The sequence below is a fragment of the Entelurus aequoreus genome, linkage group LG08 (genome assembly GCF_033978785.1).
Source record: "Entelurus aequoreus isolate RoL-2023_Sb linkage group LG08, RoL_Eaeq_v1.1, whole genome shotgun sequence".
NCBI classification, from domain to species: domain Eukaryota; kingdom Metazoa; phylum Chordata; class Actinopteri; order Syngnathiformes; family Syngnathidae; genus Entelurus; species Entelurus aequoreus.
The window spans coordinates 50596586-50615550 of record NC_084738.1 but is presented as its reverse complement, the minus strand read 5'-3'; the positions used below and the strand labels follow the sequence as shown (position 1 = coordinate 50615550).

Below are 18965 nucleotides of genomic sequence, written 5' to 3'. Positions count from 1 at the left end.
TTGTTTCACTACTTTTGGATTGTTCTGTGTCGTGTTTGTGTCTCCTCTCAATTGCTCTGTTTATTGCTGTTCTGAGTGTTGCTGGGTTGGGTTTGGTTTTGGAATTGGATAGCATTGTTATGGTATTGCTGTGTATTGTTTTGTTGGATTGATTAATTAAAAAAATAAATAAAATCGATTTTTTTAAAAATGAGAATCGATACTGAATCGTACAACGTGAGAATCACGATTTGAATTCGAATCGATTTTTCCCCACACCCCTAATATATATATATATTTTTTTTAAATTCAAACTGCTTGACGTTAATGGTGTCCAAAGTGTGGCCTGTTGGCCTTTTGCAGACCGCAGCTCTTTTATTTTTGGCCTGTTAAATATTTTAAAATCCTGTTCAAAACAGCCTGCATCTGAACATTACGAGGATTAAAACGGTCACAGAGTGTAAGAAAAAAAGTTGTTTGGGTTTTTTTTTCTAAAGAAAAGTTATTTTGATTTAGTTGATATTGAATACATCTGCAAATAAGCCTCCCGTCAACAAATTGTATTTATTTCTACTTATTAGCAATGTATTCCTTTTATTTATTACATTTGAAATAAAAAAATAATAATTTTTGTTGCCTTTCTTTTCAGACAGGAAGTGAACTTTTTGTTTGTTTTTGTTTTTTTGCTACACCATATCAGTAGAAATGGAGATATGTAGGATTAAATAAGCTCTTATTTTTCTTACTCCTTTTTGGACATGTTGAATTGTGCAAATGAAACAGTGTAATGTTCCCATATATATATATATATTAGGGCTGCAACAACTAATCGATTAAAATCGATTATTAAAATAGTTGCCGATTAATTTAGTCATCGATTCGTTGGATCTATGCTATGCGCAGTTTTTTTAGTTAGTTTTTTTCAAATAAAAAAATAAATAAAAACAATTTAAATTAAATGATAAATGGGTTATACTTGTATAGCGCTTTTCTACCTTCAAGGTACTCAAATTAAAAAAAATTTTTTTTTAAATAAATCTTTATTTATAAACTGCAACATTTACAAACAGCTGAGAAACAATAATCAAAATAAGTATGGTGCCAGTATGCTGTTTTTCCCCCAATATAATACTGGATAGGATAGAAATGTAGTTGGTCTCTTTTATCCGATTATTAATCGATTAATCGAAGTAATAATCAACAGATTAATCGATTATCAAATTAATTGTTAGTTGCAGCCCTAATTGTATTCAATATCAAGTAATTCAAAATAATTTTTCTTTAGAAAAAAAAACCCAAACAACTTTTTTTCTTACACTCTGTGACCCTTTTAATCCTTCGTAATGTTCAGATGCAGGCTGTTTTGAACATGATTTTAAAATATTTAACAGGCCAGAAAATAAAAGAGCTGCGGTCTGCAAAAGGCCACCGGGCCCACACTTTGGACACCATTAACGTCAAGCAGTTTGAATAAAATAGCCTTTAAAAGATGCTTTTGGATGGAAAGAATACATCTCTGAAAGTTATTGATGCTTGCAAAATGATGTGTGTCAGAAGTGTGAGAGGAATAAAATACATTTTAACGGAGCCTATGTCCATAATCCACAGCAATAACAATAATGGTGCATCTAAAGTAAACAAATAAGTAGCTTACCTATTTAGAACATCATGGGACTTTGTGTGAAGTAGGATGTTAAGGTACATACATCGGCTGACCATTTTAGTGGATGCTTTCATTAGGCTGTGTTGGAAAAGTACATACAACATTTGACTAAGGCAAGCTACTTCAATAAAAGCACAAGCGCTTCATAATTTACTTTGCTCACCTGAACATCTTTGGGACTCCCTCCAGGCTGCAGAGTCCTCCATCCTTCCCCAACAGAACCTCCACTCCCTTCAAAATCTCTTTGGGGTTCACTGGTACCCCCTCCATTTCTGAAAGACAAACCCCTAAGCAATTAGTACATGCAACAGCAGCAAGGTAAATATGTATTGCTTGGGTTTATTGGTTCCAAAACTTGGCTAATTGTGCAACCTTTAATGGGGCTTGTTTGCTGCCACAATGAAGAAATATGGCTCCACAGAACTGAATTCCACCGTGTCATTATCCATTAGAAAAACGCCACATAAAAAAATCAACGACACATGACAACTACAGTAATTCAGAATTGCATGCACCACTGATTATTTTTAATGAGATGACACTGTGCAAAGAAGGCCAGCAAGCTATCTAGCAAACTCATCAGTCATGGCGACACCATGGCAACCTACTTGCAGTCATGACTCACAAGTAAAACATATAACCCCCCTTTTAAGTTACACAACACTAGCCAGCATCCAGCTATGACAGCCTTACACCTCTGCTTCAAAGATGAGCTGTTCGGGTTGCAGTGTGTCAGTAGGGACACAGGCAGGAGTCATGTGTCCTGCAGAACCAGTTTGGCCATTTTAACTTGCTGGACATTTTAACTGATGCGTGCTTCTGTGTGAGAGGTGCTATTTTTTCCTGTTCATGTGTCAACTACAGCTAATGACAAACCAGTATTTTTGGCCAATGGAATATTTACTAAGCATATGCCACTATTTAACAATAACACTAATCATTCAAATGTATACACAATTTATTGTTTCACATCCAATTCCTAATATTGTATGCAATAAACCCAAATGGTTGTACACACATTTGCAAGTTATGCATCAAATTGGAATACAATTTTAACAGCACATGTATAAAACATTGTTTAAGAACTCAACTATTTTTAATTTACACATGTATAAATGGATGCTTTATGTGTGTGGAACCTGCATACGTGGACACCACTGACTTTAAGCAACCTGATTCAAATGGCCTTTGAAACATTTCCAGTGTTTGCTATAGAACAATTCACATCTGAAAGCCAGAAATAATTTGAGTGCTAAACATGTATGCATCAAAAGAGAGGATTTGAAGACGTTTGATCTCAACCTATATCCACATGAATCAAGGGAATATAACTCGGCCTAGATCCACATGCATCGGGTGAATATAAGTTAAAGTACCAATGATTGTCACACACACTAGGTGTGGCGAAATTATTCTCTGCATTTGACCCATCACCCTTGATCACCTCCTGGGAGGTGAGGGGAGCAGTGAGCAGCATCTGTGGCCGCGCCCGGGAATCATTTCTGGTGATTTAACCCCCAATTCCAACCCTTGATGCATGACAATGCATAGTAATTGTTACTTTTGATTATTTAATTGGTTACACAATTTTCACTTTAAAATTAATGGAAATAGTAATTCTAACTTTTGATTATTAAACTGGCTAAATAATTGTCACTTTAAAATGAATGCCCTATGTGAGGGGACCCCGCATGAATGTAATGTTTGTACTGAATACAAAGTGTTTAAATTGGGTCATATGGTTATGTTGCCTTCAAGAGCAGATGTGCATGTATGTTACAATAGCAGAACACACTAATCAATCAAGCAATTATTTTTCAAACTGATGAGATGTTTTCATACATACACTTGGGAGCAAATGTAGAATTGGCTTATATAAATTAAATCCCAAAGTGCATGTGTTTTTCATACATAGACATGGGGAGCAAATATAGAATTGGCTTATATAAATTAAATCCAAAGTGTTTACAACGACAAAAAATGCTGGTTGGTTGAGACTACATTTCCTGTATTGTCTATTCTATTTGTCAGTCATGTACAAATCATTTCATTCGATTCCCTATCAGCTCCCTGGAAATGCCATGATGTGAGGAATCAGTTAGGTCTTACCAGGTTAAAAAGTTGTAGTAGACGTTTTATATTGTCTCTGAACTCCACAACACTGCAAATAATTCATAGCCTGCAAGTGGCACAATTGTTACACATGTTCATACAATAACATTGCCAAAACAGGGCTACATTGAATGGGTACAATATCGTTTTGTGTAGTAGAGATTAGCTAACTCAATATTTAAATAAAAAAAAAACATGTTAGTTTTCACTAAATTGGATATGTTTTTTTTAAAAATAGCTTAGTTTTGTTTTTTTTAAATCTCATTGTTACATAAAGTGGCGAGGGGCGGGAGAATGTTCCCGCCAATGACAGCCCTGGTGTCATTCCCCTGCTAATATGTTAGGCAATGTAAAGCAGAACGTTCGTTTGGGGGTGAAATGCGTCCGTCTGAAAAAAAGTAGCTGCACAAGTCAATTTCGTTTCTATTGTAAGAAAACTCCCAGTGTAACATCGAGGGGGGAGCCCCTAGAGGCGACACACAAACCTACAGTCCACCATTTTGTCAACTGTGAATTGCGTCATCCAGCAATCTTTATCCACAGATTGCGCAGGGCTTTCAGGGAGACCATGATCTACCAGTAGTCAACTCAAATGTCCGTCAATCTTCGCTCTAATGCAATCTTTATGTGTAGATTGCGGTGGGTATCAGTTCCATGGAGCAGCCCCGACAAAGCCCTGATAGCCAAACCGCCCGACTTCGTGAATTAATAAACCTTATCAATAAGGCAATCTTTATGAACAGATTGCTTATATCTCTCATAATTTAACAATTACTTTCCAGGCTATCCAGTCTCACACACGAAGAAACGGAGACTTATGTCGCCGTCCACGTTCCTGTGTGAGCTCATGCTAAACAAAGGCTAGGCTGCTAGCCAGCTACCTCCGAGGATTAATGTTGCATTTTCACTATTTCCCTCCAAAAAATACAAGAATATTGTAAATACATGTCCTCAACGTCCAAGGAACATCATAGCGTGCTTTTCGGGCACACATTAACACATATATCGTCAACTTTGATGGTTTTAATACCTGCTTCAAAATTTCTACTAGGTGTGGCTGTGGTAGCTAAAAGGCTAGCCTTTCCCTCAAGAACAATCTGGAGGCAAAAATGGTAAGCAGATGTCCATTACTTGAAGAAAAAATATCAACTGAGTAGCTGGGTCGAAATCCTCGACGCCTCGAGTCTTCGGGAAAGCGAGTTTAAACCTGGAAAAATACACAACAAAAAGACATCTTAGTTGGAACGTGGCACTCCGTGTAATCAACTCCATGTGTTGATTTGTGTGAAAAGGCTGGGGAGATTTCGCCCTCAATAGCCATAAAAAAAAAAAAATGCTCGAATGTTTTGACGTCTTCACTTACCTTTGACTAAATCCAGGAGTGAAGCAGAAGGGGAGGGACTTTGCTTTTATACCAAGTGACGCGTTTGGCGTCACCGCAGCGTGTTTGGCCTTCGTGACGCTTGCGCAAAATGGCGGATAACAGACCTCGTGCCGTTGTCCAAAAGACATAATGGCGAATCGCACAGTTTTTCGACAATTGCGTCGGATTCCCGTCAAATTAAGATTCACTAGTCACATGTTCTGTTACAGCCTGGACCAACGAACACACTATTACAACATATGTGATGTAATCGACATGTACTTCATACATAATGCGATGCAAACATTTGTCCAAAATGGCGACTGGCTAAATTACACTATACGCATATACTTTTTTTTTTTTTTTTTAACTTTTATTTATAAATTTCAACATTTACAAATAGACAAGAAACAATAATCAAAATAAGTACAAAACAGCACAAAAAATAGTACAAAACATATACGCATGTACGGTCGATGAACTCAAGTCGTTAACGTGGGTTTTTGTACACAAAATATTTAATCACTTTCAAAATGAAAATAAAACAACCTAACTGGGGAGTTCTACACTCAATAAAACAATTACGGTTAGGGGTTTTAAAGTGACGTCACTTACCTTTAACCTTTCACCCCAAACCACCGCAGGAAAAAATGTCTGCCTCCGTTCAAAGCGTTTTGAGGACAGTGTGCCGCATTTCTCCTTCCATTTTATATCCACTGCGACTATACCAGGTACTGTATTTACTGCACCCATTACATATCCACGTATCACCATATTAGCCGAGTTCTTGACGGTGAATGTTCTACATGTAATGATCAACATAGTTATGTGCTAAAAGACGCTAACCCGTTAGCCTATACATAAATATAGTATTGAATGTGAACGAGCATAGTATTAACATTAAATGCGTCCGATTCATAGCCACATCTTATGATTTATTTTGTGGCTTTGTGTATATTGTATGTTTTTTTTTTAAGTTTTATGACTAGTTTGTTGTAGTAGAAGACTTTCTCAGTTTCATGTCCATTTGTATGCAAATACAAGGCTACTACAGTAAACAAATATTGCCAATCGAAACTTATTTATGAAGATATATACGGAAACTTCAGTCGAATTGACAAGGCACACAAAGGTTAGTTTTATCCATATAATAAACAGTAACTGAGAAACAGTAACTAATACTCATTCTCTTTCTATGCCACATCAATATGGAATGCACTCCCAACACGTGTAAAAGAAAGGGCATCTCTATCCTCCTTCAAAACCGCACTAAAAGAACACCTCCTGGCAACTTCAACCCTAAACTAACACCTTCCCCTTCCTCATCATACCTGTTCGGATTGTAAATAATCAAATGTAGACACTTTTTCTTATAATTTCTGATCTCTCTCTCTCTCTGTGTGTCCACTACTTGCTGTACATATCCTACCAAGTCAGTACGACACTGTTCCAATGTCCATTTCTCTGATGATGCAATTGTTGATGACTGAAGTGTTGATACCAACCAAACCTAAACGCCCCCCCCCCCCCTCCGTATCCCACACCCCGGATTGTAAATAATTAAATGTATACTCTGATGATTATCTTGTGTGATGACTGTATTATGAAAATAGTATATATCTGTATCATGAATCATGGACCCAGACTTAAAGAAGTTGAAAAACGTATTCGGGTGTTGCCATTTAGTGGTCAATTGTACGGAATATGTACTTCACTGTGCAATCTACTAATAAAAGTTTCAATCAATCAAGTAGTTCTCAAACTTTTTTCACTAAGTTTGATTGATTGAGACTTTTATTAGTAGATTGCACACATTGTTTAAGTCGGTGTCCACGTTAATCAATTCATGGTATACATGTATACCAGGGGTCACCAACCTTTTTGAAACCAAGGGCTACTTCTTGGGTACTGATTAATGCGAAGGGCTACCAGTTAGATACACACTTAAATCAATTGCCAGAAGTAGCCAATTTGCTCAATTTACCTTTAACTCTGTTGTTATTAAACAAATAATTAATTATGGAACTACTAAATTATTAGTTTGTAAACCTCTAATAAGAAATTCTAGTTGGCAAAAAGGAACTAAAATAAATAGAAAAATATATAATTTTTATTTAATAAAGAAATATTTGAAGGCTGCCTCATACAACACAAATGGAAAATGGGAGGACTTTTTTGACTGCCCGTTGCCATGGGATGCCATATTCAAACTAGTCTATAAAACCACTATCGATGTGCAAAATCGTTATTTTTAAATTAAAATTATTTATAACTTCTTACCCACAGGGAAAATGTTAAAATTATGGAATATGACAGAGTCAGATGATTGCCGATTTTGTTGTCAGGAGCCTGAATCCACCCTGCATTTGTTTTGGTATTGTCATATTGTGTCTTTGTTTTGGGTGGAAGTTGAAAAAATGTGTTTAAGGATTGGTTTGTTTACGAAGCTTAATGTGGTTTCTGTTATTTTAGGAGAGTTCATTGACAATCATGATTTAGTCAATTTAATTACAGTACTCGGTAAAATGTTTATTTTTAAGGCCAAAAACAGATATTCACTTAGTATTACTTTCTTTAAAACATTTATTCAGTATTTTCTAACTTTAGAAAGTTACATGGTTGAAAACGATAATGATGCCAAAAAACATTTAAAAAAAGATGAGAAGTCCTCAAAGGCTTATTTTGAAAGTATAATTATGTTTATAGATTATATGATATCTGTTGTTGTGTTCCCTAATTTGAGTGACCTGGACATAATCTGGACTGTACATAAATGCTTATTTTGAAAATGTAATTTTGTTTATAAATTATATGCAATCTGTTGTGTTCCCTAATTTTTTTCTGTGTACATGAATGAAGGTGTGTGTTGCTGAGTCCGACTTGGACATTATCTGGACTGGGCCTGGTTTAAAAAACCCTTTAAACAAATCTAATTTCATTGACAACCTGGTCTGTTGAAGATAAGGCCCTTTTTAAAAAAATAAAATAAAATAAGATATATAAATAAAAAACATTTTCTTGGATAAAAAAGAAAGTAAAACAATATAAAAATAATTACATAAAAAATAGTAATGAACCAGCAGCCTATACAATCATGTGTGCTTCAGGGACTGTGTCCCTTGCAGATGTGTTGTCTATGTTGTGGGAACCAGAATATTGGTAGCAGAAAGAAATAACCCCTTTTGTGTGAGTGGGTGTGGATGAGTGTGCATGGGGGAGGTTGTTTGGGATGATGCACTGATTGAAAGTGTATCTTGTGTTTTTTCTATGTAGATTTAATTTAAAAAAATAAAAAATAGTTTTGTTTTTTTAAAATATTTTTTATTTTATTTATTTTTTAGAACAGGCCCGCGGGCGACTCATCTGGTCCTTACGGGCGACCTGGTGCCCGCGGGCACCGCGTTGGTGACCCCTGATATATACTATCAGCATAATACAATTATCACACAAGTTAATCATCAGAGTATACACATTGAATTGTTTACATTATTTACAATCCGGGGGGTGGGATGTGGAGAGGGTTGGGGCGGGGGGGTTAGGTTTGGTTGATATCAGCACTTCAGTCATCAACAATTATATCATCTGAGAAATGGACATTGAAACAGTGTAGGTCTGACTTCTTAGGATATGTACAGCGAGCAGTGAACATAGTGAGCTCAGAAAGAATAAGAACAAGTATATACATGTGATTAATTACAATCCGGGGAGGTGGATGTAGTGGGGGGAGGGTGTTAGTCTAGGGTTGTAGTTGCCTGGAGGTGTTCTTTTAGTGCGGTTTTGAAGGAGTGTAGAGATGCACTTTCTTTTACACCTGTTGGGAGTGCATTCCATATTGATGTGGCATAGAAGGAGAATGAGTTAAGACATTTGTTAGATCGGAATCTGGGTTTAATGTGGTTTGTGGAGCTCCCCCTGGTGTTGTGGTTATGGCGGTCATTTACGTTATGGAAGTAGCTTGACATGTACTACGGTATAAGGGAAGTGTAGCAAATTTTATAGACCAGGCTCAGTGCAAGTTGTACCACCATAACGACCAACATTAAAATGCAGTAGCGTAATAGGTCTAAGTATTCATTAAAAAAACACGTCAGAGTACATTTAATATTTTTGGCCACTGCAACATTACGCACAGTTTGACCAGTTACACTGTGGAAAATAAAACAATCTACTGAAATTGTGAATCAAACAAACTTTATTGCACGTACAATATTTAACTACCGGTAAGTGATTCTTTTGCGTACCACAGTTAAGAGCATCACTGTAATAGACAAATGTTATATTTTGTTTTAATGGTCACTCCGTGTTATGTATTTATGAGATAATGCTTTATGTGGACAGTGTTGAGAATCGTATGTTTTTTTGTCTTCAACCAGAAGATATCTTTAAGAACATGTCCGGCAGCTCTTCGACCATTTTCACCCCCGAGCCACGCTTTCTGCCAAGCAGTTTCGCTCCAGGATGAGGATGCTGCTAAGCCGGCCGAGGATGCTGCTAAGGCGCCCTCTCGGTACAAAGACAGACCGTGGGATTATCTGGAGAGTGAAGGTATGTTTTATTTGAATCTTTTTGCGCAGAATTTGCATTTATAAATCTGTGACTCAATTCTCTATTGACAGAATACATTGAGAGATATGGGACCAAGACAGTGTGGGCTGGCTACAAAAGGAACCACAAAGGAGGCATTCCACCACAAAAGACTCGCAAGACCTGCATAGTAACAATTGTTTCTATATATTTTTTTCTAAGATCTAAAGATTTAATATAGACCAATGGTTCTCAAACTTTTTTCACCAAGTACCACCTCAGGGAAAAAAATGGCTTTCCAAGTACCACCATAATGACCAACATTAAAATATAGTAGCATAATAGGCTTAAGTATTAATTAAAAACAAGTCACATAACAGTAACACAATGTGTTTGAATATAGAACAATAAAACACTGTATTTTAGTCAGGGGATTCTTTGACATACCACTAGATAGAGGCCCGCCTATAACAGTTTGAGAATCACTGATATGAACTATCTACTCCACTCATATTTTCAACCTTTTTATTATATATCTATGCATCCATTCATTTTCTACAGCTTGTCCCTCTCAGGATCGCGGGGGGGCTGGACGCTATCTCAGCTGCACTCGGGCTAGACAAGTCGCCACCTCTTCGCAGGGCCAACACAGATAGACAACATTCACTCTCACATTCACACACTAGGGCGAAATAAATCTAAAGTATCAAAAATACTAAAATTAGTGAACATTAGTAATACTTTAGAGAAGTCCGTGTGAGTATAATCCACCAGTGCAAAATTCAAATAATTGTAAAACGATGCATGATTTTGTTCAGGAGTGTTTATTGAAAAAGAAATGTGAGATACTGCAATTCGTCAAACTTGTTTGTTTTTTTTCAGAGAGGAGACAAGATATGTGGAAACCCCTGTCCAATATGTCGGGATCCAAATGTTATTCTTCATCCTCAGGTGGGTTCATTGTTTGCTCATTTTAATAGACTTCACAAGTTACGCTGTACTCACCTGAATATAAAAGACGTAATTAGCGATGCACTGTGCACATTATAAGTGAAAAGAGAGGAAGAAGTGAAAGACAAGAGTTTTTTCTTTTAGGCATTTATTTAGTAATCAAATACAAGCAAGCACAAAAGGCAAAGTATTGACCTCGCGAGTGAAACCACAGAGTGCATACAACTTCTGTGCAAAAGCTCCCGAAGCAACACAACCTTTATCACTTCCAAAGTGAAGACACAGCTGAGAGACACTCTCCTGTCAATTGGGATGGCAAAGTGTTGCCTTGCCAGTGGTGTTCAAAGTGTGGCTGGTGGGTCATTCGTGGAACATAGCTCTTTTTTATGGACATTTGTTTGGCACATTGTAGAAATAAAATAAGCACAAATGAAAACATAGAGGGGAAAAAACCTGAAATGTTGTTACCGGTACTAATAACCCATTCAAGGACTTGTCTTTAGATATGTTTTAGCCTTATACTTTGTCAGGCCACCACCATATTGAAATAATATTAAGATTGTTTTATGCACCTAAAGCAGGGGTCTCAAACATGCGACCCGCGGGCCAATTGCGGCCCGCGAGACGTTATTGTGCGGCCCCCGCCTTAATATGACAGTTTAATGTTAGTGCGGCCCGCGAGTTTTGAATGAATGGCGCTCAACAGCGTTGTGTGCGGAGCTGATGGAGTCTACCAATCACAGTGTGGTATGAGGCTCTCGACAATATCGAGGGCGTGCCATGATGGCACTGCCTTTAGTATCCTCTAGAAACCGTCACCGCGTCACCTTTTTCTCCATACTAACAGCATGCTTGCTCAGACACATGTTGTATGAGGCTTCTGCAAACACATGCAAGTTATTGCAAGACATACTTGAGGAACAGCCACACATGTCATACTGAGGGTGGTCATATTTTATTTATTTTTTAACACTGTTATAAATATGCGCCACACTGTGAACCCACACCAAACAAGAATGACAAACACATTTCGGGAGAACATCCGCACCTAAACACAACATAAACACAACAGAACAAATACCCAGAACCCTTTGCAGCCCTAACTTTTCCGGGCTACAAAAACACACCTCAACCTCCCCCCCATCTCCCGAATTCGGAGGTCTCAAGGTTGGCAAGTAGGCATTGATGTCACTTGCGTGATGCAAGCAGAGAAACATTTTTCCGCTTTTCCACGACACCCGCACACGCTCTTCTTCCCTCCGTCCCTGCCTCCCTCGCTCGCCCGCCTGCTCGCTCCCGCCCCCGCTGTAAACAGTCCGGGCGGGGAAGATGAGCGCTTTGATTGAGACTTTTATTAGTAGTAGTAGGTTGCACAATGAAGTACATATTCCGTACAATTGACCACTAAATGGTAACACCCAAATAAGTTTTTCAACTTGTTTAAGTCGGGTCCACTTAAATTGATTCATGATACAGATATATACTATCAGATATTCCAAAGCACTCTGCCGAAGGAGCGAGCGACAATACAAAAGTGTGGTGCATTGGACCCCAGCGCTGGGCGAATCAGACGTGTAACACGTTAGTGGTGATGTTAGCCCGTTCGGGGCTAATTGTGCTACCGTAACTGTAAACTCCACGGCAAGCCGCCCCGCCCCCTCCTTTCCGTCCCCCCTCCCCCTCCCGTTGGCTCAAGACAGAGACGATTTTTGATGCAATATTTCTTTGTTGAGCACGAGGGGCACCCCGGCGTGTCTTATTTCATTTCATTTTTATTTATCTCCTTCATTGATGTGCATCTTTGATCGATAGACAATTATACCTCAATTATTCAATTATACATTTACACACCAATGTCTGAGAAAGAGCAGGATGAAGAAAAATCTGATATTTTTCTGCCCCCTTCAACATAATACGTAGTCTTACTTAATGGTATCATATAAACCAACAATTACATCCAAATATAACGAAAACAAACAAACAAAACACAAGGAGTGCAAAACTTCATGATGTACAAACCGAACAAAAAAAACAAAAGAAGTAATATACACCTCAAGGGATGATACAAAACAAATACAAAACCAGGCAAAAAATAAGTAAAATAATAAATATAAAGCAAAATGTAAACACTTATGGCTGTCCATATAATTTTATTGTTCTGTCTTTATATATTTTTACAATCTTCTATCTCATTGTAAAGAGAATTCCATAGTTTAACCCCCACCACTGATATGCACATTTGTTTTAAAGTTGTCCTTGAATACTGATGTTGGAAATTACCTTTTCTTCTATGTTCTGTATTCTCAGAAGTGATGACAAACATTTTTTGTAAATTTGCTGGTAATGTTTTACTTTTAGCCTTAAACATGACACATAATGTCTGTAACTTTACTAGCTCCTGTAATTTCAATAAACCGGAATTAATAAAAAATATGTTAGTGTGTCCTAAGTAATCTACTTTATGAATAATCCTTATAGTTCTTTTCTGTAGTTGATACAGAGAAAGTTGCAGTGCACAAGCAATACAATTTGAAACATCATTATACAACTAGACATGCTGAGGAGTATGCAAAATACCAGGGAGATGAGAGCGTGAACCGGGTTGCAAATTTTAAAACCAGTCTACTGAGACAACAAGATTTCGTCAAGAAAGCAAGCGAAAGGAGCGATGTTGCAGTCAAAGCTAGCTACATGGTGAGTGAGATGGTTGCTAGGGCGGGAAAGCCATTCAAAGAAGGTGAATTCATTAAAAAGTGCATGTTAGATTTTTTTAAAGAAATCTTTTCTTGCAGCCCAGCCTCACCCAGTTTCTGCATCCAGTGGCACCCAGGTAAATTGAGTTTGAGACCCCTGACCTAAAGGAACCATGCCACAGTTCTTTTTTTAATGTTAACCCGCCTTCCGCCCGAATGCAGCTGAGATAGGCTCCAGCACCCCCCGTGACCCTAAAAGGGACAAGGGGTAGAAAATGGATGGATGCAATCAACGTTCCCTCTAAGGTGCGTGCCTGTGTAATTGCGCACTGCTCAAGCGTCCTTTGCGCACGGCAAATCTATGCTGCGCGCAAAATCAAATAAAAAAATAAGCGCATAACAATTTTCAACACACGGACACGACAGAGAAAACAGTTTTCGTCATAATTGTTCAAATATTGTAACGTCTGTCGAGACGCTTTGTGGACATTAATTCCATCGATCACTTTACTGAGCAAAACTCTTTGTCGGCCATAAACACATCACCAAAACATTAATTAAAAAAAATTATATCTAGCAAAAGTGGTCATTTTCTGCAGTACAAACCAGAACAAAAGCAACTTTGTTATATCAACAGCAGCCGCTCGCTCTTTCTTACTTGCGCCAACACATGCACATATGGCACTTAGCCAGTGATGCGTTTACAGACACACGAAAAGTCGGACTACTCCAACACCACACATAGTGTCATTACAGGTCGTTACACTATGATTTACCAATCAAATGTGTGCTTATTCTAGTGTCATTTATTAGGAATCTTAATTTATAAATATTAATCATGAAATGCTGTTAGTATATTAAATAAATACTAATAAAAATATATTTTTTACAAACAGGAAGTTGCAGGAATGTACACATGATCCCCTGCTTACATCTCATTGTGCAACATGTGAATGTTTTAATGGGAACTAAATGCAATGTCTGAAAGGGGTACAAATTATTTCCAAAGCAGGACCTCCACCCAGTCAAACAATACAAGTACACAGTTCATGAAAAACAATATTTTTTGTTATTGTCATTGTAAGTGGGCCTAAACACTTATATTAGAAATGGAAATGACTGCTGTCATTTGATTATAATACTAAGAGAATGTTGTCTGTCTATCTGTGTTGGCCCTGCGATGAGATGGGGACTTGTCCAGGGTGTACCCCGCCTTCTGCCCGAATGCAGCTGAGATAGGCTCCAGCGACCCCGAAAGGGACAAGCGGTAGCAAATGGATGGATAGATGGAGATTGAACTTGTTATTTAGTCAGGTTTGGGACAGGTGTGCTGCTGGTGTAGACACAGTGTGCACGTCTGATGTTGCTCACATGGGCTCCACTGAATGCTCAGCGAGTTTTTGCGTTTGCTCACACACATGAAAAATTAGAGGGAACATTGGATGGAATATTGTTTTTTGATGACTTGGAGACTGCTGTTTTTTTCATTTATAGTTACCTCTTGGTGGATGCTACTACTGTTGAAGCACAGTGACCTTAAACAACTTGACAGTTTAAAATTGTTTTAAGTACATGGGTTCAGTTTTATTTCTTATTGTATCAAATAAGGAACTAAAATCCAGAAATATCCATATCGACTACAGAAATTCTGGTTTCGTGACAACCCTATTTGTTGAGGCTAAACTGCTCTTTTCCCTGTAGAATGTGAAACTGTTGCAGCAGTTCATCAGCCCTTACACTGGAATGCTGTATGATCCCACTAAAACTGGTGAGTTAGTCAAAAGACACACAGACGTGCATGTGGCGCGTTATTGGAATAATATTCCGATGGCTTTTCGCAGGTGTGTGTATGAAACAGCAGAAGAAGCTGAATGCAACAATCAACATAGCACAAGATCATGGTAAGTCATGTATTTCCTGTATCAGTAGATTATATTCTGCTCTACCCTAAAAACATGTACCGCATGTTCTGGACTATAGTGCGCACCAGTCTGTCAGCTGCATCCACTATAATTTCGAAGACATTTTTTTTTCTGTATATTAGCCGCAACACAGATACAGTGGGGCAAAAAAGTATTTAGCCAGCCACCAATTGTGCAAGTTCGTCCACCTAAAAAAAATGGGAGAGGCCTGTAATTTTCATCATAGGTATACCTCAACTATTACAGACAAAATGAGGACAAAAATCCAGAAGATCCACAACTTCAAACAGTCACACTCCAAACTCTACTATGACCAAGACAAAATAGCTGTCAAAGGACACTAGAAACACTACTGTATACCTGCACCAGGCTGGGAAAACTGAATCTGCAATAGGTAAGCAGCATGGTGTGAAGAAATCAACTGTGGGAGCAATTATTAGAAAATGGAAGACATACAAGACCACTGATAATCTCCTTCCATCTGGGGCTCCACGCATAATCTCACCCCGGGAGGTCAAAATGATCACAAGAACGGTGAGCAAAAATCCCAGAATCAGACGGGGGACCTAGTGAATGACCTGCAGAGAGCTGGGACCAAAGTAACACAGGCTACCATCAGTAACACACTAAAGTGCCAGATGTGTGCCCCTGCTTAAGACAGTACATGTCTAGGCCAGTCTGTAGTTTGGTAGAGAGCATTTGGATGATCCAGAAGAGTATTGGGAGAGTCATATGGGCAGATGAAACCAAAATAGAACTTTTTGGTAAAAACTCAACTTGTCGTGTTTGGAGGAGAAGGAATGCCGAGTTGCATCCAAAGAACACCATACCTACTGTGACGCATGGGGGTGGAAACATCATGTTTTGGGGCTGTTTTTCTTCAAAGGGACCATGACGACTGATCCGTGTAAAGAAAAGAATGAATGGGGCCATGTATCGTGACAATGATCCCAAACACACCGCACGGGCAACGAAGGAGTGGCTTCATAATAAGCATTTCAAGATTCTGGAGTGGCTTAACCAGTCTCCAGATCTCAACCCCATAGAAAATCTTTGGAGGGAGTTGAAAGTCTGTTGGCCAGCAACAGCCCCAAAACATCACTGTTCCAGAGGAGATTTGCATGGAGGAATGGGCCAAAATACCAGCAAAAGTGTGTGAAAACCTTTGACCTCGGCCATTGCCAACAAAGGGTATATAACAAAGTATTGAGATGAACTTTTATTGACCAAATACCTATTTTACACCATAATTTGCAAATACATTATTTAAAAATCAGACAGTGATTTTCTGGATTTTTTCCCTCATTTTATCTGTAATAGTTGAGGTATACCTATGATGAAAATTACAGGCCTCCCATATTTTTAAGTGGGAGAACTTGCACAATTGGTGACTGACTAAATACTTTTTTGCCCCACTGTATATAAGTTGTGAAATAAGTCTTTGACACAGAAATAATTTGTAAATATTTATTTACATGTCTTGTTTCTTAACAGTCCCTGTAAAACGGAAAATCAAACAAAACAGAAGTTATCGTCATGGACCCTCTAGCTACAGAGCTAGTAGCTCTCCAATCCGATAAACAGACTCAATAACTCCACGGTGATGTTTCAGTTAATTTACGAAACTGGAACAATGCAAATAGCAAGCCATTTTAAGTTAATAATGCTAACACAGACACTTGCAAATGTGTTAGCATATTCACTAATGCTAATGACGATAGCTTGATTACATTACGATAGCATGTACATAATGCATGAAAACAATAGCTTTAGTTATATTTTAAAACTTCCAAACATTGCTTGGAGTGATGAATGTAGAATCCATACAAGTAGACGGAACTCCCCCAAAACTGAAAAAAATATTGTAGCTGGTCACACCGCAGCACCTGCAGTTAGCAAACTTGTCCAAAAGATGGTGCCATAGCACATACAATAAGACCTTTTCAGTGTCTGTTGAAAACTATTTGTCGAACATGGCTGAGGGTGCAGTGGTTAATGCCTGTGTGTCACAAAGGCCCTGGGCTCAGGGTCTTTCTGTGTTGAGTTTGCATGTTCTCCCCATGACTACGGGGCTTCCTCCCGCTTCCAAAGACATGCACCTGGGGATAGGTTGATTGTCAACACTAAATTGGCCCTAGTGTGAAAGTTAAAGTACCAATGATTGTCACTCACACACACTAGGTGTGGTGAGATGGCTACTTGTCCAGGGTGTACCCTGCCTCTTCCGCCTGAGTGCAGCTGTTATAGGCACCAGCACTATCTCACACAACCTCAAAAGAGATAAGTGGTAGAAAATGGATGGATGGAAAACATGGCTGCTAGCAAAAATAAATAAATCCATAAATTAGCTCCACCGTTTTATAAGTCGCAGGGTTCAAAGTGTGGCAATAAAGTAGTGGCTTTGAGTCCGGAATTTACAGTAGATTATCCATCCATCCATTTTCTACCACTTGTCCCTTTTGGGGTCCCTGGAACCTATCTCAGCTGCATCAGGCGGTAGGCGGGGTACACCCTGGACAAGTTGCCACCTCATCGCAGGGCCAACACAGATAGACAGACAACATTCACACACTAGGGACCATTTAGTGTTGCCAATCAACTTATCCCCAGGTACATGTCTTTGGAGGTGGGAGGAGTACCCGGAGGGAACCCACGCAGTCACGGGGAGAACATGCAAACTCCGCACAGAAAGATCCCGAGCCCGGGATTGAACTCAGGACTACTCAGGACCTTCGTATTGTGAGGCAGATGCACTAACCCCTCTTCCACCGTGCTGCCCTACAGTAGATTGTTTGTGGCGATTTTGAAAGTCTGTGTAATGTAATTGTGGCGGAGCGATAGCAATAAGTCTGCTATGCTGCTGTATGCGCAATTAGTAATTTTCATGTTTAGACTCAGTTCAACTGGATTGAGTAGGGGGGGTGCAGTGGGCTTGAACATGTTCTTTACAGAAAATTTGCCAAAAAATAGTCACATTTTCATTATGGGCCCTGAAGACCAATCCAATGATTAAATAGTGAACAAAGAGTGGAGTGTTTATCACCTATCACGTTTGACAGCGGAATGTTTTCTGTCATTTCAGGCTTCCTTCCCTTTCAGATTCCCCATGTGGACTATGCAGGTGATGATTACTCCAATTCCCATGATGCTGTGGGTGTAACACCTCCTGCCCCTTGTTTAACATCCAGCGAAGACTGGTATAGATGGTATGGTAAAATAATTCCAGACGAGAATGAAGTGGCGAAAGTGAGGAAGCTCTATAAGGACTATCTAAAGCCAGGCATGTGATCATTGCAACATTAAATGAGTACTGGCACAGTTAAACATATTTGGTTCTATTATAGTGTTTCATGAACATAAAGATTGCAAAATAAAACAAGGTGGAAAACTGATTTATTTTGTAGTTTTTTTTTTACCTGAACCAACAAGGCATGATTTAATGCAATTATCTACTATATTTAAGTAATATATGGCAGGGTTAGCACTCCAGAAAAAATGTTGGTGAGACATGGTGAGCAGTCCAGAGGGGTTATGTGGGCTTTTATAAGGGGGGGGGGGGTGGCATGTTTCTCCCACGACTGCCCTGGGGCATCACGGATTAACTTTATTGACCATGGTCTCTCCCAGGGAGTCCAACACTTCTTTCTTATAGTCGTCAAAGTCTCCATCGATGTTATTGATGCTGTAGTCTTCTACCACATACAGTGTGCACTGAGTCTCAGTGATGAGACGGGCGTCGTGGCTAACAATGATCACAG

The 18965-nt window shown here is 38.7% G+C and overlaps 3 protein-coding genes across 6 annotated transcripts in view; 1 reads left to right on the top strand and 2 right to left on the bottom strand.

Moving 5' to 3' along the window:
• Positions 1–5821, bottom strand: part of LOC133656013 (serine/threonine-protein phosphatase 1 regulatory subunit 10-like) — a 16330-nt gene extending 10509 nt beyond the window's left edge. Inside the window, exons 1-4 of one of the 3 annotated variants that reach the window (XM_062056745.1) lie at positions 5733–5821; positions 4785–4961; positions 1806–1914; positions 1634–1720 (exon numbers count right to left, since the gene is read on the bottom strand). In XM_062056745.1, coding sequence (XP_061912729.1) covers positions 1634–1720; positions 1806–1912 — 194 coding nt within the window. In that variant the 5' untranslated portion in view covers positions 1913–1914; positions 4785–4961; positions 5733–5821. Of the gene's footprint in view, positions 1–1633; positions 1721–1805; positions 1930–4784; positions 4962–5117; positions 5271–5732 lie in introns of those variants that run through there. The other 2 variants (XM_062056746.1, XM_062056744.1) reach the window with 2 other exon arrangements.
• On the top strand, positions 5685–18599 carry LOC133656015 (small ribosomal subunit protein mS40-like). 2 transcript variants are annotated; one of them, XM_062056752.1, is made up of 7 exons: positions 5685–5848; positions 9491–9662; positions 9734–9831; positions 10524–10592; positions 14987–15053; positions 15127–15186; positions 18290–18599. In XM_062056752.1, the coding sequence occupies exons 1-7, from the start codon at positions 5768–5770 to the stop codon at positions 18493–18495; spliced, it is 753 nt and encodes a 250-aa protein (XP_061912736.1). In that variant the 5' UTR covers positions 5685–5767; the 3' UTR covers positions 18496–18599. The 2 variants fall into 2 exon arrangements, with proteins under 2 accessions (XP_061912736.1, XP_061912737.1); XM_062056753.1 differs by having other exon boundaries at positions 5710–5848; positions 9494–9662.
• The window catches only part of LOC133656011 (ATP-binding cassette sub-family F member 1-like), a 61498-nt gene continuing 61116 nt past the window's right edge, over positions 18584–18965 (bottom strand). Inside the window, exon 25 of the mRNA XM_062056743.1 lies at positions 18584–18965. Coding sequence (XP_061912727.1) covers positions 18799–18965 — 167 coding nt within the window. The 3' untranslated portion in view covers positions 18584–18798.

Bases quoted from the DNA above. Each gene is read 5' to 3' on its own strand.
- LOC133656015 (XM_062056752.1), top strand. From the start codon at position 5,768: ATGTCTGCCTCCGTTCAAAGCGTTTTGAGGACAGTGTGCCGCATTTCT. The intron at 10,593-14,986 runs GTGGGTTCATTG...TTTTCCCTGTAG, and splicing joins ATGTTATTCTTCATCCTCAG to AATGTGAAACTGTTGCAGCA. The intron at 15,187-18,289 runs GTAAGTCATGTA...CTGTCATTTCAG, and splicing joins CAACATAGCACAAGATCATG to GCTTCCTTCCCTTTCAGATT.